The sequence below is a fragment of the Egretta garzetta genome, unplaced genomic scaffold, assembly GCF_000687185.1.
Source record: "Egretta garzetta isolate BGI_Z169 unplaced genomic scaffold, ASM68718v1 scaffold179, whole genome shotgun sequence".
Classification (NCBI taxonomy): Eukaryota; Metazoa; Chordata; class Aves; order Pelecaniformes; family Ardeidae; genus Egretta; species Egretta garzetta.
In genome coordinates, this window is record NW_009270001.1 from 3054126 (window position 1) to 3079349 (window position 25224).

The 25224-nt window shown below is 41.9% G+C and overlaps 1 protein-coding gene across 1 annotated transcript in view; it reads right to left on the reverse strand.

Annotated features, from left to right (window-relative positions):
* Window positions 1-381: 381 nt before the first annotated feature.
* The window catches only part of SETBP1 (SET binding protein 1), a 261896-nt gene continuing 237053 nt past the window's right edge, over window positions 382-25224 (reverse strand). Inside the window, exons 5-6 of the mRNA XM_009647701.2 lie at window positions 6444-6611; window positions 382-866 (exon numbers count right to left, since the gene is read on the reverse strand). Coding sequence (XP_009645996.1) covers window positions 382-866; window positions 6444-6611 — 653 coding nt within the window. The remainder of the gene's footprint in view (window positions 867-6443; window positions 6612-25224) is intronic.

A 25224-nucleotide genomic window follows, 5' to 3' on the forward strand; every position in this document is an offset into this window, starting at 1 on the left:
AGTGACAAGGTTCAGCTTTCTGCGAGGACGACCTCCCGCCTCCAGGTACAGTATGAGAACAGCAATGCTGAGATGCTAATTAGTTTTGGAAACTCTGCAAAAAAGATAATATCCCCAACTTCGACACACACACACCCCCGCCCCCCATATCCCCAAAATTTCCTCCACCCTTTCCCCCTCTTTTCTGGGGGGCCTGGGGCAAAGTGATGAAGAAGTATATGCAAACCCTGGCTGGCACAGCACTCCTTGACGGGTTCTGGCTGCCAAAGGGATGAATGAGTCTGTTGCTGCCACAAGGGCAAAGTGGACTGTGCACCTCCAGTCCCTCAGTCCCGGCGTGCCCCTCTACCGGCACCCAACATCCGATGGGGTGTGCCGGCTTTAGGGAAGGCCTTCGCTTTCGCTCCCTCTGCCTTTCCGGTGCCGCTTCACTTTCACATCCTCCTCTTCCTCCTGCGGAGACTTGCTTTTCCTTTTCCCAAGTCGGGGGGTTCGGGGTGGAGGGAGAGGGGGAGGGGGAGGTGGAGGAGGAAGAGGAGGTGGTGTGGCTAATATCAAAGGGTTGAGTGTCGGTCTCTGACCTCTTTTGCTAGGAAGGTCAATGCATTTTTCCAGAACGGGCATTTGGTCTCTGGAGTCTTCATCAAAGGAGAGGGGTTGCTTCCGAGGACGCCCCCTCCGCTTCTTGACAAAGTTATTGCCTGTCTTTGATTGTCTCTGCAGCCTCTTGGCTTTCAGGATCTTGTTCACATGATCCAGGTTCTTCTTCGTGGACAGGATCTTGGTGTAGTTGCACATCTTGCGCACCTCACACTGGATTGCTTCGATTTCACGGCGCTTGAACCTTTTTTTCAGTGGTGGGCTGGCTGTTTGGAAAAAAGAACAGAAACAGTGGTGGGTCAAAAAACAGCAAATGGAAGCCCTCCTTCATCCATTTTTAGTGTCATGAAGACTAGATGCTCTTAAGTTCAATAAGCTGAATATGACTACTGAAGAAGCAATGGCTCTGAAAAAGGACTCTGCATAAAAAAGCGACTAGGAGAATGTTAAAAGATTATTTACTACATTATTTCCCAGAAGAATTGCTGTTACCTCCTTTTTTACTGTCCTAAATTAAAACACAACTTTGACTATTAAGCAGTCCTCAGAGATTTCTCTACAGCTCTCCTCTCTTCTAAAGCAATAAAGCTTTTCTATACCAATGTTTTACCATGGGTTTGCTTCATTCTCATTTCTAAAATTCTAGTGGGAGGGAAGGAAGGGCTGTTTAGCAGAGGTGTCACATGGCCCGCCATAACTGTTAAACTTCCTATACCCCAAACATATCCTCCTAATGTCTTTACCCTGGCCTTTAATTCTTGCCATGGATGCCGGTTGGTATGAAAGTGTTTGTTACTGAAACTACCAGGCACAGACGAACTGTGTGGGTCACTTCACCTATGGCAAATTCATTACCCTTGCCTGAGTTTCTTTACTATCATCTCCGCAGACACTAGCTGAAACTACTCAGTCATATAATTGACTTTAATGGCCCCCGAAGTAAGCATACTCCTGGTTCAGATCACTTAGTTTAGATCTGAATAAATTCCAAAGTAGTTAAGCCTCTTGCCAAGGTCACGTTGTGAGTCATTGTCAGAGCTGGAAAGAGTACCCAGCTCTGGCTCCTGGTCCTTTGCTTAGGACACGAAACCTTGCTTCTTTTACTTAAATTGTCTCGTTGTCCTTTACTGAATGTGGCATCTGTTCAGAGTTCAGGATTTGCACACGGATTATAAGTAACTACCCCTTTCTGAGAGAAAAAGAATGTATTAATTCTGCTATTGCAATAACTGGTGCTCCCTTTCACTCCTAACATATCTGTTCTGCACTGCTGGAAAAGAAATGATGGTGTTCAGAATTTCTTTTCAGTAAAGAATAAAATATCCCACTAAATTAACCTCAGCCCACATCTACTTGCAAACTTAATTTACACCTGGCTGTCAAGTAGTCATTTCGGTTTGAAATCCTTGAAGTTTCCAGAGCAGCCAAGATTTCGAGAAAGGTTCATTTAGGGGTTATCACTCCCTTCATGGCTAACAGGCTAATCTTCTAGCTGTAGTTTAAATAAAGTTGCTATTGTCGCATTTTCTGTAGATAACCAGGAGCAGTCAAGTGGTAGAATCTCCTCTTGCTCACTATGGGCTATGACAGATTCAGCATACAGACCTCACTCACTGTCTTCCCCTCTTAGAGAACATAAATTATTGGCTCTTATACTACCATGTTGATTGGATTCAGCAAAGAGCTTGCGTAAACAAACCCGAGTTACAATGCAAGAAGTAGGAGTGAGTCATAAACAAAACACAGACATATGCTCTCTTATAAATAAAGACCTGGATGGCCAACTTCCCGAAGTCTGGCTTTCATTAATTACAAAACAAAATACATTTTCCATATGTAACCTACTCCCCACACCAAAAAGAAAAATAAAACCCACTTGCAGTTTGTGATCCACAGAGGACAAAAGAAAAGAGGAATGCAGTCATTTTGGTACCAAAGTAAAAGAGAAAGGAAATTAAATAAGCTAATTAGTTGTACAAAATTCCCCTCAAGTAGGTCACCCTAAAAAGTGTGGATGCAAGAGCCCTAAGGGCAAGTGGCAGCAAGCTATTTCTCAGTCATCTGATCAAAAAAAGGTTAGATCCCTCTCACACAAAATGATTACTCTCATCTGGCCTCACTGATGATTGACATATATAGTCCCAATATTTCTAGCCCTAAGCATTCGACTCCTTCGAGACCCTCCTAGATCCTGAGAGTAGCTTCGGGTCAGAATATTTAAGAAATCAAATATATTGCACAGTCTTCATATTTGTTGTCCACCTTTTGCCTTTTATTACTATTGTGAGTGCACATTTTCAAGACTTTTTTTTTTTAATTCCCATATTCAAGACGCAATTTTTTCCAGAAAGTAAAGCTGAAATTTTTCAATTGGTGAAGGACATCTTGAAGATGGGAATTTTAGCAAAAATAGAGGAATAATTGCAAGGTTCATGGTGAAATCAGGAGATCTGGCATTGCTCTCAACTTTCGTTGGACAGAAAGTAAGCCAAAGGACAGGAAACAAATATGAAGTAAAGCATTGGCCAAGTATCTGCAAAGATTTTATGTCTTTACTGAGATTTGTCTGTAGTCAGCTGTTTCTGCAGCTTAGTATTATGACCCTATGGAAGCCAACGGAGATCTGTTCTATACAGTCAGTAGAGTATGGCCTCTGTTTCTGAAATGGGATCATAATGCAACTTAAGGTGACCACAGACACCCTTCTGATGCCCTGATACTAGATAAGGAAGCTGCAGGTCTCCCATCCATCCTGCCAAATCCAATGGGTGTCTTAGGCACCCAAGAGGTCGAGGTCACCCAGGTTGAGTGTCCTCAGTGGAACCTGATGGTGAGTAGACAGTGCCTGAGTGGAGCAAACATAGGCATCTGCTTTCTGCCAAACTGCGTAGTTCTCCAAAAGTAACTGATATGCAGACAGTTATGGGTAGATAGCTACACTTAGGTGTAAATCTGTAAGTGGAACACCACTCTCAGCATGTTCCTTCCAGTTGTTTAGATACTTTTTTGCCCTCCTAAAACTTTGCAGGCTGACAGCCCATTTTCTTTTGGACTGAAACTCATTTTCTTATTTAGAGAAAAAAAAATATGCTGTTCTGTGCTGGCTTACTGCATTAATTTTTATTTTGTAAATGCTTTGGGGTGTTTATGATGTTATCAGGAAGCTTGTTAGAAGCTACTAATAATGCTTTTTCTTTTCTTCCTAGCAAGCCTCTGAACTTGCAATCTCTAGAAGGTATTTGAGTTGTGTTGCATAGTCTGCCAATAGTCAGAATGCATGTACTGAATAAGTAATATGCTTTCAAGTCAAAATTTTTAAAGGAGATATTAGGAAACCCAATATTATTTTGACTATTGAGAGTCAGAGACATCTGATTCTACATTTGGAGTATGGAGACTATGTGGAAAAGAGTCTGATAGGTCTGCAGGGGGAAGATTTGATGAGGTGTGCATATGACAAAATATCAGGGAGATCTGCCAAAATAAACCACTATTGAAGTGAGAGCCATTAGGTGTTATCAACTCATCTGGAAGCTCTTGGTGAGCAATCTTTGATATAAAATATTTTGCTATATTGCTATGCGATATACTGCTCTGCCGAAAACCAAAGCTAAGTACTAATCTTTTCCATTTTGTCCCAACAGACCCTACCCAGCCCTGGACCCAAGTTGGTCTGCATTGTTTTTAGGCTTTGTTGTTGTCTTCCTGCACATACTTTGCTGTTTGCACATGGAAATCTTGGTTTGGAGGAAGACTTTTTTCTTATGCTATCTGGTGGAATTCATCTAAAAGGAGGTGAAGAGGAGGTGGGAAATAGTAACACTACGTCTGCACGCAGACATATGAAAAAGGGAATATGCTCCCACAGAGATGATACAACATGATGGCAACCGCCAGGTGCTGACGATGCAGTGGGAAGACACTGCTGCCTGGGCAAAGTTATCTCCCTGTAACTCCCCAGGTGCAGGGCCATGCATTCCCTCCATGAAAACCTGAAACTATTTGGCACAATCCAGCCCAAATTGAAGAGAAACTAGAAATACTTGATGAAGCACGGCTTTTGTACTTTTCCTTCATCTTTTTCCCACTCTCCAAATTACTTTACCTAGCTGCCCCAAGTAAGCAAGAACCAGCATCAGCCTTAAAAACCAGCACTACACATTTAAAATAAGGCACATGGAGGCCCAGTGTTTCTCCCCTCTGTACCTCAGGGTACAGAGGTGCAGTGAGGCTCCATCTCACAGACAGAGACAAATTGAAATGGCCACAGGCTGTGCTGGGAAGTCAGGGAGGATTGATACGACACTGGAAATAGCTTCTGAGGCAAAGAGAGAAAGCTCTACCAAAACCATACATTTCCAAGGGCAGCTTAAAGCAGGCTGGAGGACCCACTCCAGCACAGTGGTGTTGAATGAGGAGGTGAGCCCAGGTAGGTCAGACTCCTTGGAAGTTCTCCATCACCCCCCTAACTTTATTCTGGATGGCTTTGTTATGTCTGCAGTACTGAAGATCCTTCTTACTGCCTGTCATTCTCCATCCCTTTGGAGTTGCCTGAGGCCACTTGCAAGAACATGGCACAGAGAAGACTGCTCAACAGCTGGGCTCAGTTTGTTGACTTGGTTTGAATGGAGAAATTTTCAAAGAGCTCCCTATTAATTACAGGAAACCCATAGCACTGTCCTGTTTTCCCATTAACACAGTTTCTTTTAGTTTTCAACTAAATTATTTCAACATCTGGGCTACAGATAAACCAACAATTTAATTAGACTTCTGAAAATGGAAAGAATGAACTATGCAGTCAAGCATACACTTTAATCTTGAAACTGATCATAAAATATTTGTGTGCTTTCATTCTCTGCTGCATTAAAAGTCTGTCCTTAGTTTATATATAGGAAAGTATTTAAGACTGAACACAGAATCCTGATTTTTTAATATAAAATTTTGTCTTTACAGAGGCTACTTTACAGCATGGATTGCTTGTTTTCGCTATTTATTCAGGAAATGAGAGTAAAATCAAAAGGAGTGCACTGAAACAGCATTTGCAATTGCATAATTAAATATGTAATCATTCCATAACTCAGTGATGCAAATATATTTTTTGTGAATGTGGAATAAAAGGTTTGACAAGACTATGAAACTCCTAATGGCTGCATGCAGGGTCATGTACTGTGGGTTCCCCGTTCACTGGAAATTAAGGCACAATGCAAGATTAACTTCTCTATCCATGCTCAAGAAAAGGCATGATGATGCCTGAATGACTTGGCTCAATTTCTGACTATATGAAGCTATCACCTTTCTGATCTGATTTAAAATAGAAGCACAAAATATAAGTTGTTTGAAAAACATGCTATTCTGACTTACTTATTCTGATACATTTTAAATCACTGTTCATTGCCCCAGACAATTTCAGATTTGCAAGACAGAATATTATGCTAAAATCAGTGAAGTATGCAGAAAGAAATCTCAGCTGCTCCTTAGCTATTCACTGTGTATTCGACATGTTCATGCTACAGGGATGGAAACATTCAAATAAATGAACAACAGGGCTGAGAAAGGAACCCAAGAGTCTTTCTTCAGAGTCCCCTGTTAGACCATACGGGCTGGTGCTACTTGTGCCCTCATTATTACACAAGTGGTGGTATGTGAATAAAATAGATTTGATATGCCAAGATATGATCATGCTAAGAAAGTGTTAGAAAAATTACAGCCTGATTATCACATTAGATATGCACATTTGCAGCTACTTCTCTAATCAGGACGAGCAGTACAAGCACATATTCAGTGCAGTGCCAGGAGGAAGAAGATGGGGAAGAAATAGAGGGGATGGAAGGAAACAACATTACCTGCTTCCGAGGTTGCTGATGATGAAGGTAGGAGAGATAATACTGGAGTCGGCATTGCAACACTGTCAACAGCCACTGGTTTCCTTCTGGTCATCATGTTACAAGCAGAACTTTCCATTTTACCGTGAAGTGAAGTCTGGTCTGCTTTTAAGTGGGGACCTGCAATTCCTGGGGAAGGAAACAAAATTTGGATGAAGCAACCTCTCTGGGGAATATCTGGAAAAAAAGAGTCAGTTGTTGTCCTTGCTACCCAATATATTTCCATATTGTCCTGCACATGTGCCTGTAATATGGTTTTGATACTAGCTAGGATCCTGACTGGTTTGGTTGGGTTTTTTTTTATAATTTTGCTTCAGGATGTACCATCACTGATCCCTATAAACAATAGTAAACCAACATAGTAACTCCACATTACTACTTTTTATTCTTCAAGCAAAGCCAATCTGATATATGTATAAGGACAGACATGCTTCATGTCTGTATTTAGTGGGATTGTCTATTTGTCATTCTCTGGGTAGTGTGTTCTCCACACTCACACACTTCTATAATGGCTTGACTCAGTGGATGTTTCATCTGAGTAAGGAGCAGGCCTTGGGAACAGACTCAGTATCTAATTCCCTCCCTAAAGTACGTTATGATTATTTTTTAGGAATTCCCTTCCTAATGAAAATTTACCTTAAAAATCATTAAAGAAGTAGGAGTTTAAAAAAAAAAGGTTTATCATATGTTTTTCTGCCTAGGGATTACAATGCAGAAGAAATGAGTGGTAGAAATGTACCAAAGAGGTCAAATAATCGAGAAAAATAAAACTTATGTGCTCAGGGCCAGTAGGTTCCTCCCTTAACAATGAACCATGAACCCATTTTGTTCACTTATAGGTGTGTCAAATTTAAACTGTTAGGATTAAAATTTTACATATTAGTCATCTGCCTAATACATGTGTATCCACCCAATTTGTGTGTAATATTTCTGCAAGTTCATGTGTGTGTATACATACTACATATATAAGTATATGAATTTACCAAGTAGAAAGGCGGCTAAAATGCCTCAGTCACTTTTCAATATACAACTGGGAGGTCTTTTGCCCATTTTAGAAAACTCCTAGCAGTTGCTGCTTTGTAGAAATCCAGTAGCCTCACTCTCATGAGACCAGAGCAGAAGTCTGCTATGGAGAACACTTCGTGTTGTGTCTTTGTCAACTTATGAAAACCTCTCTCAGCTTCTGCGATGCTGGGCTTCAATTTATCCAGGGCAGTCATTTATTTTTCAAAGGTAATCCTTCATAGATTCCTTCTCTTTTCAAATACCAACATGTACATGGGCCTCAGATAAAATGTATCAGATTTTAGCAGTTAAATTATCTGAAGATTCAAAAGTCACAGAGCAGCTGAAATCAGAAGGCTCCTCTTGAGATCACTTAGTCCACCCCACCCTGCTCAAGCAGGGTCAGCTTGGGCAGGTTGCCCTGCACTACGTCTGGACAGGTTTTGAATATCTCCATGGAGGGAGACTCCACAATCTCTCTGGGTGACCTGTTCAAGTGCTCAGTGATCCTCACAGGAAAAAAGTGCTTTGTGATGTTCAGACATAAATTTCAGTTTGTGCCCACTGCCTCTTCTCCTGACACTGGGCACCACTGAGAAGAGTCTATCTCCATCTTCTTTACTCTTTCTCCATCAGACATTTGCACACATGGGTAAGGTTCCCCTAAGCATTCTTGTCTCCAGGCTGAACAGTCCCAGCTGTCTCAGCCTTTCCTCATAGGAGAGATGCTCCAGAGCCTCAGTCATCTTTGTGGCCTTTTGTTGGACTCTCTCTTCATGTGTCTATGCCACTACTCTACTGAGGAGCCCAGAACTGGACACAGTACTCCAGGTGTGGCCTCAGTAGTGCTGAATAAATGGGAAAGATCACCTCTCTCAATCTGCTGGCAATGCTTCTCCTTACGCAGCTCAGGAAGCTGTTGGCCTTCTTTGCTATAAAGGCATATTTCTAGATTGTTGGTTAACTTGTTGTCCACCAGGAGTCCCAGGACCTTTCCTGCCAAGCTGCTTTCTGGCTGGTCAACCCCAGCATGTACTGGTGCATGGGTTTATTTTTCCCCAGATGCAGGACTTTATACTTGTCATTATTGAATTTCATGAGGTTCCTTGTCAGCCCATTTCTCCAGCTTGTTGAGGTTGCTCTGGATGACAGCATGACTCTCTGGCCCATCAACTACTACTACTACTCCTAATTTTGTGTCTTCTCCAAATTTGCTGAAGGTGCGCTCTACCCCATCACCCAGGTCATTAGTTAACATATTAAATAGTATAAACACCTTAAGTGCATGACTAGTGACTGGCCTCTAGCAGGACTTTGTGCCACTGATCACAAACCTTTGGCAGTTCAGATGGATGGTTTTCAGTCCATCTCAGCATACACTTATCTAGTCTGTATTTCATCAGTTTGTCTATAAGGAAGTTATAGGAGACAGTGTTAAAAGACTTTCTGAAGTTGAGATAAGCAACATCAGGTTGATCAGGCATGATTTTCCCTTCATCTACTATTCCCGGTCACCTTCTTGTCCTTCATACGTTTGGAAATGCTTTCCAGGATTATTTGCTCCATCACCTTCCCAGGGATTAAGATGAGGCTGGCCAGCCTATTGCTTCCTGGCTCTTTCTTCTTGCCCTTATTGGACTGACATTTGACCAGGGTCCCTCCTCCATTCAGCAGTGGACCCACATTTTCCTTAGGGTTCTTTTTGATGCTTATGTACCTGTAGAAACATTTCTTGTTACCCTTCTGCCCTTGCTAGATTGACCTCCAGACAGAATTTGGCTTCCTAAGACCATCCCTGCATGCTTGGACATTGTCTCTATAGTTCTCTGGGTCACCTGTTCCTGCTTTCACCTCTTTTTTGCTTCCTTTATATACCCGACATTACCCAGGGGATCCTTGGTCATTCATACAAGGCTCCTGCCACCTTTGCTTGATTTAATTTGCCACTGAGGTTTGGTTTGGTGTGCTCCATAATTTTGCTGATCCAAGCTCCAGGCTAGCAGCAAATCCCCCTGGACAGCCGGTCAGGTCAAGCAGATGGGGACCTTTGGCTCTCACAGCCGTGAGCCCCACTGCTATCTCTGCTTGCACCTGGATAGCACCTGGTAGTTCTTCAAAGAGTTCCCACGAGTACCCTGATGCCTATCCCAGAAGATCAAGAAGATCTTGAAGAAGAGCCAGAAATTGCTGCACAAACTTCTACGCCTGTTGGCTGTGCTCAGCCTCTCCAGATAGCAACCAATATTTCCATGTATTTGCAGCTTGGAACTACTATGAACAGTTTCCCTTGTCCCTTGCACATGAAATGTGAAATATCAGGAGACCTATGGTTTGTCTCAAAAACCGTGGAAGAGATCTCCAGAAGGCTCAGGCACAGAAGAACTTCACTGGTGAGAGGAGTCTGAAAGACAGGGCTACAGAGTGGCCCAGTCAGACATAGAAGTCCTGATGGACCTGTGACCTGATATCAGCCTGGGACTTATCAGAGCACGGGCCTGAATGCAGAAATAATCAGGAGTGAGACAGAATTACATGTCATGGCTTGGTGGAGATATGCAGAGGAGTTTCTGCCTATTAGACCACACATCCTTCCAGAACCTCAAATCAAGTGTTGAGCACCTCAAATTGTATCCATTCAACTTCAACCTCTCTCTGCTCAGTTTCTCTATTGCAAATGAGAACAATGATATACGCCTCATCTAAAGATGCAAAAATAAAATTATCAACATTCATGAAACATTCATCGATTCATACCAAGGCTTAGGAATGTGGAATAAATGAGGCATGATGTCACATACTGAATAGCGAGAGGAAAATCCAGCTACCAAGTATCTGTTCATTAGGTGAGCACTATAGATTGAATAAAGCAGCATCCCATAGAATAACAGATATTTGACCAGGTAATTACACCTATGGGAGCACAGCACTATGGAACTGTGCATATGCAAAATTGAGGTTTCACTGCTCTATAGTGCTTGAGTTTGAGCCTTAACATTATTTATTCATGAATGTGGTTTGTGTGCAAGAAATGTGCATATGTGAGTGTATGTTATCAATACACATACACATATATGCATGTGCATATGGTACATAATAATGCTAACAACCTCATAAATTCAACATCTGGTTCTAATTAAACTGAAGGGCCTATATAAAGAGCCGTATGAAAACATGCAGCTGTAACCTGTTGACCTCTATTGATAAAAAAAAAAGTCTCTGTGAAGCTGTGCTTCAACATATCAAGGGACAGTCATTCATTTTTTCAAAGGTAATCCCTCACAAACCACTTATCCTCTCAAATCTCTACCTGCACACAGTGTTTGCATTAGGGACCTTGATTTATGGATTCCCACTCCTTGGATGGAGAAGCTGACTTCCTGTTGCCGTGGTTACTTGGATCTTGGTTCAAGGTTAAACTACTCCCAAATCAAAATCAGTGGCAGGCACAGCATCTAACAGCCAGGTTATTGACTACCCTAGGATGCTTAAAGGTCAAAGACCAAAGTGCTGCTTACTGCCTTTGGGGTGAGTCAATATTTTCAATATTTTTATTCTGTTTCTTCTGAAGAAGTAGTTGCTGCTCAATTACCACCTATCTGGGTTTAGCAAGGTCATACAAATCATTGAGGAAAAACCTCCCCCTACAGAAGAGATACAAATGTAATGAATTACTTAGAAGTCTACATGGCCCAATTGCCTCTCATTGCTAGAGAATCATGGGTCCAGCCATCTGTCTTTTGTTTTAGCCACTTGGTTTCTTTGGCCTATTTCACTCACCTCACTGAAATTCTCATCTAAATTGAGGAACAGGAGTAATTTATGGATTTGGAGCAGCCAATAGGGAAGAACCATCAGGTTTCTTTCACAGATACCAAAATGCAAACAGACTCAGAGCACACTGGAAACCCACGGAGGTTCAGCGGTTTGCTCACAAGGCTGTGATTCATGCTGCAGTAGTGGGAGGTCTATCCCTTCAGTGAATGGACCTGCTGATGTAGCATCATCACCTTTCCTTGGGCTTTTTCTTCTCATTTGGGGTGCTCTGTTCAGAAGGCTTTACATAAGAGAATCCCCCAGCTCAATCCATCTTTGAATCAGGTGAAAATAAATAATCTGCAACACCATCATATGGGCTCAAGAGTTTAAAATTCACATACACACATCCATGTTTCCAGTGTATTTTATCCTTTGTCCCTGCTCCAGGGAGAGCACAAGCTGATGTATACAGGTGGCTTTATTCAGACCTTATTTATCGCCTGTTGATCTTCGTGCATTTCCTTCAAATTAGACCCTGCTTCATCCCATGAAAGACTGACACCTTAAATTCCCCGAGTCCTACTGATGACAGCACAAGACAACACTGCGTGCACACGCAAGCGAGCAATGGGTGGCAAAGCAGGGAGGAAATGAATCATCATTTGTTTAACGAGAAAGGGCAAAGGGAAAGGACAACTTCAAAAGCAAGGGCAGGCATGAAGATTATCAAGAACCAAAAACAATGATGGTATGATTATAAATAAATAATCATAATAATCATAAGTAGAAGGGTGAATCAGGAGAAGCACTGTTCTAGTTCAGGGCAGACTGGCAGAAAGGCTGTGTATGAAGGAACACAATACTGATGTGAAACTGGCCTTTTTCTTTAAGATTTATGTCTCCCCTGATACTTTGGATAAAAAACTGGCATTCTGCATTCACTGGCTAAGCAACTTATAAGCTCTGAATGATAATTAATACATTAATTTTAAAGGACTAGTCATTGTTGTTGTTATTAAGTACTTATGTTGCAAGTAATGTGGTCTAGCTCCATTGTGCTAGGCTCTGTACAGACGGATTAATTAACTACCCTTGCTTTACTGTTAAATCATGCTCGCTCTGCTTATTGCATTCATCTGTTTTCTCTCATCTTGTACTTACATAGAAAAGTTCTTGGACAACATCCACCTTTTCTTCTTTAATTTGTGTACAGAGTCTAGCACAATGCACACCCAGGATGGAACTCTAAGTGCCAGTTCAAAAGAGATAATAAATGTTAATTCGTCATTGGAGAACAGAGAAAAACAGCTGATAAAAATTGATGTCAGTAAAGCTTCTGCTAGGAAAGTTTTTTCTTTAGAGAGTTCATTGCATTGGACTTCATACTCCCCACAGATTTCTGGAAATCCACAGCTGTACTTAAATTGTTTATGCATCTGACCACTGTTATCGGAAAACTCTTACAGATGATTTTTCTCCCCGTGTCTTTGTACAATGTAGCTACTCAATGTAGCCGTACAGGAATGCACATCTAAACATTAAGTTAGTCATAGTATTTGCATTTTGATAACTCCTTCATTTTGAATAAAGAACCAGAAGAAACACCATATCTGGGTGAATTTTTTCTTAAGGCTGATTTTAAAAAAATCAGTCAAAAGTTTGGCATTGCATCATATTCCAGAAGGGAGAACTGAATTACTATGTGATAAATGTAGTTAAGGAAAGTAATTATTCTTCTTAAAGTAATATTATTACCTTTCTAACTTATGGAATTCATTTCCCTGGCTTCTATTTGACGTGTATTATCATTTAAAAATAACTGTACTTTCAATGTACAGCACTGCTTTATGGCTTTAGGTTCTTTTATCTTGCTCCCTTTTCCACCACCACATTAGAAACTCCAAATTCCACCTCTTCTGTGAGGGATTTTTTATTCTGCAGAATGTGTCCCCCTGAATAAAAACAAGTTCCTGTATAATAATAATAATAATAAAAATATTCTCATCGCCATCAGGCAAAAAATTAAGACACGGAGACTGCTTTATTTCATTCCAGCTATTTTCCTACTTCTTGTCTCTTTTTTTTTTTTTTTTCAATCAGGGTATCTTTAGAGAAAGAAAGAGGGAGACCGAGAAAACCATCATTAGATAGATCTTCTGATCTTTATCTGCAGTAGCACAGTCAGAAGAGCTAATGCTATGATGATAGCTTTGAAATCTCTTAGGAATTGGATAAAGAGAAGCAATAGTGATGAACTCCCAGCTAATAAACACAGAGTGCTTATTTCTGCAGAATGATCAATTTCCAGATGTCCTCAGGCTTGTCTGATACAGTTGATTTACTCATTCTCCCTCACTTCACTAATAAAGCTCAAGTCCAACATCAGATTAGAGAAGAGCCAGATTTCTTAAAGGGGCAGGAGGAGGGCTGGCATCATGGCACACAAATGCTTGGAGACATACTAATCTCTTCTGCCTCCTCCTATAACCACCAAGCTGTCTTAAACAGCTGCCTTCCTCTGCTGAAATCATACACTTTATCCGCTTTGGGTTAGTACAGTAATACAGACAATTAATTTGTTATCTTGTTAGTGGAAATTTAATGCAATGATCTAAAAGAACTCTTACATATTGTGATAAACTTTAGTGCCTCCAGGGCGCTTCTCTTCCATAGGACTCATTTCACATCCCATCCATTATGTAAATGAGATGTGGAAATAGTTTAGTTCCCCTAATGTATCTGTACACTGATGGATTGCGCAAAGTCAGCCCTACTGAAACTAATGAGGTTAAATGCATCTTGCCATTCCTTTCTACTTGGGTGAATCTCTGCGCCTGAGTTCAAGAAGCACAGTGCAAGTCTTCCTCTTCACTTCCTTATGAAGATAATTGTGTTTCCTGACAGAGAGCATAGTGGCAACTGCTGCATACCTGAAGCCTCTCAAGGCACTGCTTAAGCAAGCAGAGCAGCTGCTATTGCTATAGACAGCTGTGGGGTTGTCTTATAGAGGCTTCAGATCATCTTCCACTTTTGGGAGGTAGGTCCCGGGGCTGTGTGGAGCTGCAGGATGCAGGAATCTGCAGCTTACACAGACATGCAATGTCTGAAAACAACGTAGCTGTTAGCGTTAGCCATGCAAGGACTAAACCTGAAGAGGAAAGGATAAGGGAGCGTTATTTTGCTCATCAGCAGGATAAGTCTCAAATTCCCATTGCCCTTCCAGCTAAGAGGATGATCAGCTGCAATTTGACACAAAAGGCCAATCTTCTGCCTGTTTCAGGCTTATATTTTCAGTGAATTAGACTTCCTAGGAGATGGAGTCTTGAGCCTTGCCTTTTGGTTTTGTTTAGAGTTGTTTTTTTCCTGTAGTGCTACTGAAAGAATCGTGAATCCTCCATCTCACTGCATTCCCTCCTCCTCTGCACATTGCCAGTGTGGAAACGGGAGGTGCCTGAGTCAGGAGACCGAGAATGAAGGATGTAGATATAAGGAAGAAATTCTTTACAATGAGGGTGGTGAAACACTGGAATGGGTTACCCAGAGAGGTGGTGGAGACCCCATCCCTGGGAACATTCCCGGCCAGGTTGGATGGGGCTGTGAGCAACCTGATCTGGTTAAAGGTGTCCCTGCTCCTGCAGGGGGGTTGGACTAGATGACCTCTAGGGGTCCCTTCCCACCCCAAACATTCTATGATTCTATGTACAGCTTCGGTCATGGCAGATGAAGTGATGTGTGTCTGGAAGTTCAGTACTTTGTGTACTCAAAGATGAAAATGGATTTAATGGAGCTGGTGGAAGCAGTTAATATTCCAGGACAGTATGGGACAATAACCCAAGGAGGATGTAAGTCTGCTCATAGCCAGTCCCCTCTGGACCCCTTCATGTGCTTCCCAGGTCCCGCAGACCTTCAGAGTGAGACTGGGATTTGAAAATGTCATGGAAGGAACCACCAAATTCTGTCATGCCAGGAAGTGATGAGCATGTGAAATGAGGATTTCCAGTAGGATGTGGATCAAAGTAAAAGAACTTGTTAGTTATATGCAAGTGGGACCAATCAATAAATGTAATGAGAGAAAAACCAGAGGGTTTTTCAGGGGTAATTCAGTGTCAAAGCCCCAAGCCTGTGAGCACAGCTTTAGGCTAAAGGGGCTTGCCAATGGCTTCAAAGTCAAAGGCTTTTCCTGCCCAGAGCCTGAGACTTTTAGTTGAGCAAAAAGTTAGAGTTTACAGTTGCTGGAGACTGGCAGAATCAAGAGAGACAGATAGAAACCAATGGTGTTGGAGAAATTAAATTTGTCATGAAATATCTCAGCCAATGAATCATTTAATACATAGTGATAAAGAACTAAATTCTCTTGTAGCGGGAGAAGGAGAAAAATTAAAATCTTTGAAAGAACTGAAATGAAAAAGAAGTGTTTGAGGGAGGATGATTAGGTGGAAAAGCGAGTTAGATGGCTCTTTTTTAAGGCATAAAAAAGCCATTAGGTAAGCCGATGGGCAGAAATAAAAAGACCTGCAGCTAGGAGAAAGGAACTACCTAGAGATGAGTAAGTCTCACTGAGATGAGCTGTCATAGCGGATGAGGATATGCTCACTGGGGAGGAAGGAAACGGAAGATAGGATTTCTTTTTCAAGAACACAGCTGAGGAAAGACAGATGGGGAAATTTCAGTTCGTAAGTAATGAGAAAAGTCAAGGGTGGTGTTTTGAGTTGTTGTTTTTCTTAACAACAGGGATGATCATTTTAAAATGTGGCAGATAGAGTTGATACCCCCTAGGCAAATGGAGTTGGGAGCAGTTCGTATTTATCACAGATTAAATGGGACACTGACAGCTTTGGTCGGAGAGTGCTGGCGTGAAGCATGGGCAGAAGAGTCAGGTTGCTAGTGGGGGAAGGACGGATGAGGCACAAGAGCTGGACTGCTGTAATGACGGACTCATTTTTCAGGCACATCCAGCATACAAAAAGTGATGAAATCCAAGAGAAGTTAGCAAAATAATTAGCAAAAATCTTGCTGAACAAGTTTGACTGAGACCTCCGCTGAGAAAAAACAGCACAATGCTCCTCCAGAAACGGTAAGGCTTCATTCTCCCTGTGTATGCATTTAGCAAAAGACAATATCTGTATGATGCACAAATTCAGCTGATATCTTTTGTTTTTGTAACTGAAATGTAATATTTGCATTACACCTGTTTAAGTAGTCCTATGGTGATATCTGTGTTAGAAAACTAAACAGCTTTGGGGATGTTGCTCGAACCCAACTGCCCATACTGTTACACAAAAGGAAAACAGAAGAACCAGGTGGGCATCTCCACCATCTAACTTAGTCCTGTAATATCTGAACCACTCCCCAGAGGGGTCTACACCTTTCTACTCACCACTCAGCTGCAAGCGAAGGTGGCTATGCCATGGTGGCAGGCATTTAGGAATAGGGGGGGTGAGGACAGGCTGAAAGTCACAGAGCTGATGAGAGCATCCAAGAGTGCTGACTTCCAAGCTAGCATTCTCCCTCCTGGGCAGCCTAGTCATTTCATTTTTCCTCTTTATCTGTAATAAGCTGTGCCCCAGTTCATACAGTGAGAAATACTCAGAGTATGACATGCATTTGAAGCAAAATCTCAAGGCTTAATAGAAGTCCCCATATACCCTGCAATCTAGGAGACTGTAACGGAGGAGGTTTTATTTTTAGAAGGTTTCTTGCTGGCTTTGTTTTAATATCTGAGTCCATTCATTCTACTTTAATGCTGATTTATCACTAAAATGAGTGCTTGCTTTATCAGCACCAGAGATGAAAAATAATGCACTCTGGGAGTGCATTTATCCTTCTTCTTCTCTCTCCTTTTCTGTATTTCAGATCGATAGATATGGAGTATTTTTTACCTTTCATTCTGAAAACCATGGTAATTGACTGCAGTATGAAAACTGAAATCTATTTAAACAGAGGCATAGGTAAGATCATAAGCGTTTTTACCAATTAACCTCAGCAACAAAGAAGTTTAATAGATAGCTAACATTATGGTATATGGTCCCTATTCTAATGGCATTCTGAAAACAACTAAAATATTTGGAAATGACCAAAGAGAGTACAACGTTTGGCGTTATTTTACCAGCTCACGGTTACTGTGACTGGAGAAAAAACAAACAAACAGATATATCTAGAATTCAGAATTTTTCCTAAGGTTCATCCTTTCCCTCTTATCCTATTAAAAACCTCACTGATATGCCATTTCTTTGATATGAACTTTAGTGTAAAATCTTTGGATTTTATGCATTTTTCAAAGGAAAATTCTGAAGGAAATACTTTATTGAGAGTGGTTTTCATTAAAATTCTTGCTGGAGACTGCTTCCTATAGCAGCGTAAGAAGGATGGCAAAGAGACCACATGTAATAAGGTCAGAGACTGCCTCTGTGGAGTATAGACACAAGAAGGGATCTGACTGATGAAGAAGAGGTTAAAAAGGTGAAAAGTGCAAAGTGGAATGAAATAGGGAAATAGATGGAAATAGGAGACGAAGAATAGATTGGAAAGAAGCTGGAGGAGGGAAATCACTTATTACTGAAACGGGTGAAAAGCAGATTGACAAGAACCAGCATAAAGAACATACTGCGAAAACTCTAAATGCACTTAACCGCTGACATTTGGAGTTACCCTATCAACTTGAATGCTGCACTTCTATGCCTGAGACACTCTAAATTTCCAGAGTGCTTTTCTGCACAGCTTTGGTGCGAGCCTGTCTTCAGTTTTCACATTTACTGGAGCCCAAACAGGATATTTTACGTTCTTAAACCAATGAACTTCTCTCCCCTCAGCCTTATATGCTTATTTTATAGCACAAGGCAGAATTTTATCGTGCAAAAGGAAAGATTTAACAGTGGCTGAATCTGCTGAAATTCTGACCCTGACTGAGATTTTGGTCAGGTCATCAAACCATGGAAAAAACAATGAACTTCAGTAAACTGCCAAGCACAGGCTCACCAACCTTTATGCTTGAAATTAAGTTGATACTTTATTTGCTCAGCACTCCATGTTCCAGTACAGGTTTACCTAAGGATAGGTCCCAGTTTCAGACAATTGTTTGCAAAACATGGCTTTGGAAGTTTTGCAGAAAGACTTCTTGGGAGGAAGAAGTCCAAAGGCATTGAATTTAGCAGTTTGTGTGCGAAAATACGCTCAGGCCTTGTTTTCTCCAATTGGAAAACCTTCCCAGTAAATCAGCTCAATCAAATTCAATATTTTGAATTTTACCTTCAAAACCAAATCTAAGTATTTGTACTTATGCTCTTCTGATGGTGGGATTTTTTTTAATAACTAAGGGAATAAGGGGTTCATCTCGTCTAACTTTAGGTGGCTGCAACCTGGGTGTCTACGTGAGAGCTGTACGTCTAAGCTGCCATGACAGGCAACAAAGATCAAATTAATATAGTCAGAAGAGTGGAGTGGGTCTTTCATCTGAAAAAGTGGGATCTACTTTAGTCCAAGATTAATTACTTTCTATTGGCTCTGTTGGCTAAACTTTCACTGACTAGAATGAAAGCTGAGAAACCTAGCTCACATAGAGACTGTATGCTGTAGATATCCAGATTTGGGCGGGAGGATCCATCCTCCCCCTGCAGCTCTGTGGCCAAATCACAATCTCTCAGGTTTAAATTCCTCCTACTCAAATGGAGAGGCTCAAATCTGGATGTTACATCCCTGGGTCTAAGCTCTATACGGGCACCTGTTTGTATTTGAAATGCCCTGTGGTATTCGAAACATCCAAGGGAGGCTGGCAGATGTGATAAAGGGCTTCAGGCAAGACCTCTGCCCTTCTGCAAAAGCAGCTGGAGGCCAGGCAGGATATCCTAGGCATCTCAAGTGACAGTTGACAACTATGTGTGGGCAAATGAATCGAGGCTTGAGCCTTCGTTTTCGCCTGTCCCAAAGCCTCTTGTGGGGAGGGAAATACCTCATCGTTGTAAATATTCCCTTGTCACCAATGAAGGAGCAGCACAAACATGCCCTGTCAACTCTTCCCTGAATGGGAAGCAAAACGGCTGCAATGCAAGTCATCAAAGTACACATGCAGTAAATTTAAAACTGTGGAAATTTCCTGTGATCCTTTAGGAAAATTAGAAATATTTTTTTCTGTCCCGTGATAAGGGTCTTTTGCTTGACATTATACGGAAGCGAGTACATGATTCTTTTTTTTTTCTTCCAATAAACACAGCATAATAATAATAATAATAATAATAATAATAAATTCAACAACCCAATTCAAAACTGCAGGTGAGATAAAAACACAGGAACTTATAGGACACAGCTCTCTAATTGCTAGTATGTACAGAAGGAATCAATGAAATAAATACAGCCTTTCTAATAGATACAGGAACAAGCCACCCGAAGTGCATAATTTTCTGCATCTGTGTTTGAAGCTAACTCAGAGCAAAGAAGGCAAAATGTCTCAGAATGATTAGACAACTAACTAAGCTTAACACTTCCTCTCCCCTCTTGTTTATCCATTCTTCATTGTTCATTTAGTGATGGGAAAAGGCTCTGGAAGCAAACCCATCATGATGGCTTACACACATGTATCACTTAAATCGAGCTCAACCTCTTAAAAAAGCCTCTAAAGGCAGCCTAAGTTATGGTTAGGTCTTAATCTGGCTTTCTCCACAGGAATGTCTCTCCTCCCCACAAACATAAGAGCCATTTCATCTAGAGATGTGAACCTCAGAGATGGGAAAAAATATCTTCATTAATGAAGATTAACTGTTTCAATGAAGAAAAGAAATGTTTAGCAACTGCTGGGCATTTCCAGGGCTTGCCGTGCTATTTCTGTATAACTGTGCGGCTGTTTCTCATTCCAGGATTTAAAGGAAAAAAAAAAAAAACTTCTGTTTTTTTAAATGATCTGGAACCACTTGGCATGTGACTTCTGAAGTGTTTAGCACAGTCTTACAAAACCGTCATGAAAATTTATCAGCCTAGGCCCCAAATCTACTTGCCTGCCTTGTGTCATCAGTCATCATGCTAATGAAAATACTAATGACATTTCAATTGTGTTTCAAGAGAAATGAGCTGTTTCAACTGAACAGGAATTAGAAAAAAAAATTAAATTTTTGCACAAAGAGTGTATCACTCTCCTTTTTTAATATTATTAATTAGATGAAATGTTTGGCTTCAGTGAAGGCTGGGGTCCCTCTGTACAGTCACAGTAGACTTAAGAAGTGAGAAATGGGCCACACAGCTAAACAGAGAAAGGAAACAAAATACTTGAGAACAAGAAATGGAGCGAGAAACAGAAACACTCAAAATGTTTTCAAGTCACTCAATGAAGTATAAGCTTCACTCAATGAAGTATAAGCTAATTTAGGATTTTAGATGATCAACAGAGGGAAGACAACATCTCCAGAGGTCAAGTCACTCCACCTGGGATAGATGCCTATGTTTGGGTATGATTAACTGCCCACATTGGTTAGCTCAGACCCAGACATCAAGCTTTCAGAAGTCAAAGGGTGGCCATTTAAATCACAGGCAAAGCATCTCCTCACCACCTCACCGCAGGCCAGTGAGAGGTGCAGCTTCACTTTCCTGTTCCACAACCCAATTTCCTATCACAGCCACCATCTCAGGGATATTGCTAGGTGGCTCAGCTCCCCAGGTGGTCCCACACAGCCTGCCCTGCATTGACAGGGAGGAGCTGGACAGAGCAGATAGAGGTGTCAGTAGGTGATGCTGATGACCAAGGGGTGCCAGCCCTGGTTTCACTGCACTAGTGCACCTTGATCACGTGTAGTACTTGTTCCCTTCCGCAGCTCACATTTTCCCTGGACATCATGCACATTTATCACATTGTCTTCACAGACTGGTAATGTCTAGGGCAAGTTTTGCCAGTTATGTTTCTCAACTGCTGTCTTTACCTTAACCCACAAGTTTTTGCACCTTATTTTCTCCCCCTGTCTTGCTGAAGACAGGAGTGAGAGAGCAGCTGGGTGGGTGTCTGGCAGCTGGCCAAGGTCAAACCACCACAGGAGGGACAGGGAGGGGGTGCCTTTAGGGGGGTCTTGTGATGGATGCATGTGGGTGCCATGGTCTTACACAGGAGAAGCTGTGGCAGGAAGTGGGAACTGGTGTGGGACAGCAAGGAGGGGCACTTGCTCCTAGGCACGGTCCCTGCTGTGTGACTTGGGAAAGCACCAGCTCCAAAGTAGCTCACCAGTGGGTGAGCAGAACTGACAACCCATGGGATGCTTGCCAGGTCTGATCCTAAACCAAACACTTTACATTTTTGAGATTTCAGAAAGGGTTGAGCAAAAAAGACGAAGCAGGGGATGCAATGCCTTTCATAAAGAAAAAAAAAAACAAACAAAAAACCCCCCAAAAAACACCAAAAAAAGTGACCCTGGAAAGCCACAACAGTTGCCATGTTCCAGTCTGCTCCGCCATGAAACCAGAACAAATAGGCTGCAGCACGGTTTTAAGAGTCAATTATAAAACACCCCATCAGAACATAAACATCCCACATCGACAAAGTAATCTCTGTGGATCTCAGTGGGCCTGACCTGCTGCTGCCCTCTTCCTTGTATAGTCATGAATACAAATACAAGGTGAATGCCGGCTGCCTTCTGATCTGGTGACATTTTACACCCATGTTACTGATGTCAACAACTGCATGAGGGAGCAGAGAATCAAACTCAGGATAACCACTTGCAAAAAATAGAAGAGCAAGCTGACGGCATGTTTCCAAGGAGTTTAGGTATTTCAGATCTGAAGCTTACATGGCTAAGTTGATCCCTTCTTCACTCCCACACTTACTTAGGGAAAAGCCTTGTACTTTACGCTGCACTATAATTCATCGTTTGAACAGACGCTGCCCTGTCTCAACAGGAGAGCTGTTCTCCATTCCTGCCATCTCACTTCGTGAGTATTAAATCAGTGCAGAGAAATACCTCCCCAGGAAAACTACTTAGAAATCTTTGGAGATCAAAGCCCACACAACTTTTGTCTCCACTATGCAATGGGGGCAAAATGATGACTTGTGTCTCATTCTGTTCAAACAGTCCTTTCTCTTTTTAAGCAAACAAACAAATAAACATCAAATGCTCTATTCCCACCTGGCATTAGGGCAATGTTATGTTTGAGGCTTTAAAAGCGTAAAAGTCAAACCGTTCAAAATGATGGGTCCCGTAGCAAGTGTAACATGGTCCCAGGGGCACCTACGTAGAGTATGGTATTGCTGCACATGGTATTAACTTTTATGTCTTCATCTATATATGCAGTGTGGCTCATTTATAGTTGCTCTGGGAACTACTATGTTTACATAAATTTTAATTTCCTGTCTTTTGTTTGTTCTCTTTATCATCTTTCTAAAACAAAATTTTCGTTGTGAATTTTAGTGCTCAACCAATTACCCGCAGATGGAGGCACAGGAGAATTGACATCCTCTGATTTTTCCATGTGGCCTTGGCAAAGTGCCTCCACTTTGGTTTGGACCCATTAGAAACTGTGGAGCTCCAGCAATAGCACTGCATTTCTACCAGACCAAGCCTGTTCCCACGGGTCGTGGTGATTTTTGGGCTGTTGTCTCCTGGGATCTGGCCAAAACCTTCCTGCCGAGGTGAACTGGGACATTTTAAAAAAACTCATTTTCCTGTTTTTGTTTTCCTTTTGAATGGAAGCAGCTTGTGAATTGAATGAATCTGGTGGTTGACTTCGTATAACCACACTTGGGTTATATGCCTTCAGATTTTGGTGCGAAAGCCCTTTGCCACCTGCTCTGATAGCTAAAACAAGGTGTTTACAGCTGCTTGAAATACACCTTTTGTTCAAGCTTGCAAAACTGGTGCCTTGCTCAGCAGAGATCTGACGGCACCTTGGTACAAAACATTGCTATAAAAGATTGAAACCTTAGACATGCCAGCTGCACAGAAAAAAAAAATCCATGACGGTCCAGCTACAGATTAATGCAGTGATCTTCAAGAACTGTTAATTAAAATTCAGTGTTGACAGGACCAAGCCTTGCTACTATTTTTTAGGGAAACAAAGAATAACAGATAAAGCCAAATTATAATAGGTCGGTGCAGCAAATCCAAGAAAAATATGGCAGTTCTCGGCAGCTGTGATAGGAATCCTTCCTCTTCTTGAATAATAAAGGCTTTTGCTAATTTTAACCAGAGATGAATCTGAAAAACCTGCAGTCGCATGTGACTCAGAAAGCCCCAAGGGAACGGGAGGTGGGGGGAGAGAGGTGAGTGTGTGTGTGTCTGTGTCTGTGTGTATAATCTAACAGTGCCCAGAGCTTTAGAGATCCTGGACCACTTCAATTGCACAGGCCAGATTCATTAAAAACCCTGGCTACATTCCAGCAGTTAAAATTGAAGCAGCATATTTATTGCATTTTGCTCAAATAAATCAGAAAACGTGTGAATCATATTCCTTGGAGAGATGGGGAGAAGAAGTAAACAGTCTCGGGCTCACACTTAGAAGCCGGGTATGATGAAGAACAAAGATGCAGGAGGGTCATCATCACAGGGCACTGCAGGATGCTTCTTGAGCCAGAGGGTTTGGGAGGCTGAGTACTCAGCCGCCATTTCCTCCACTGCTGCTATTCTGGCCTCAGATTGCCTGTTTAGTTTTCTCTATTTTATTTATACCCGTGCATGCACACGCGTGCGCATATATTTTGAACAGCTTCTTAGCTTATGCAACTCCACTCTGCGGTTCTCTGTGGTTTTCCAGATGCCGTTCATGATGCTGGCACCTCACCCTAGTTGCAGCTGCATTCAGCTGGGATTCAATTACAGCCTGTCTTGCAAAGGCAGATTGGTTTTTCAAAGATAACATATTTTGGGGAGGGATTTTTCTTTTTTTTCCCCTCCGAAAAAGCAATTTTTATTAAGAATGGAGAGGCATGACTTGCAGCTTGATCTTGCCAGGTCCTGAATGCCTCCAGACAGATCCTTAGCACCCTCGATGTTGTTTTATTTCAGCACTTTTTACATAGCACACAGCACACAGGGTTCAATTCTGTGAGATTAAAGTGCTGGCAGAGCAGGCTCCAAGCCTGCTGCTCCTGCAGGGAAACTATCAGAAATGGTATGCTGATAACCAGTTTTCTCACAACTGATTTTGCAAACAGTAATCACATTAAAATAAGCAAACCTAGTCATTGGGTTTTTTGGACAGATTTTTTGGGGACAGGAAGGTAGACAGCTGTTGCAAAAATGGGAGGTGATTGAATAGTCCTCCAATGCTTTCTCTACACCCTAGACCTTCTTCTTCTTTGGGCAATGTGCAGCTCTCCTCAAGGTGATGCTGTGTAGAAAGGAGCCCCATGGCTTGGCTAGGTGGGATACAGGCAGCATGGAAGGTGAAGGTGAGATCAATGCTGATGCCCAGCAGCTTGATATGGCTGCAGTACGGGCAGGGTGGGAGAGAAATGACAGGTTTGCAGGGCTGAAACAGGCTCTGAGAGACTGGTGTTGGGATTGAGAGCAGGTTCTGTGAGCACGAGGGCTGGAGGGATGACAGGTTTTGAGCTTCCAGTCCTTGTTTTCACTTAACCACATTTTGCTACTCAATTATCGGTTACACTAATGAATGCAAATTAAGGATGTTATTACTTCCTTCCAGCTTTGGATGGTGCTCAGAAGCTGAACACAGTACTAGGACTCGGGACACAGACACTGCTGCTTCTGAAGCATCTTGAGAAATCAAAGAGAGAGAAGTTGTACATCACCTGTTCCTAATATTAGGCAACAAAATAGAATCATAGAATCATAGAATCACTTTGGCATCCCACCACTAAACTACTAAACCCTGTCCCTAAGCACCTCATGTATCCTTCTTTTAAATACCTCCAGGGATGAGGAATCTACCACTTCCCTGGGCAGCCCATTCCGGAGCCTGACAACCCTTTCGGTGAAGAAGTTTTTCCTAATGTGTAGCCTAAACCTGCCCTGGCACAGCTCCAAACCATTCCCCCTCGTCCTATCATCTGTTC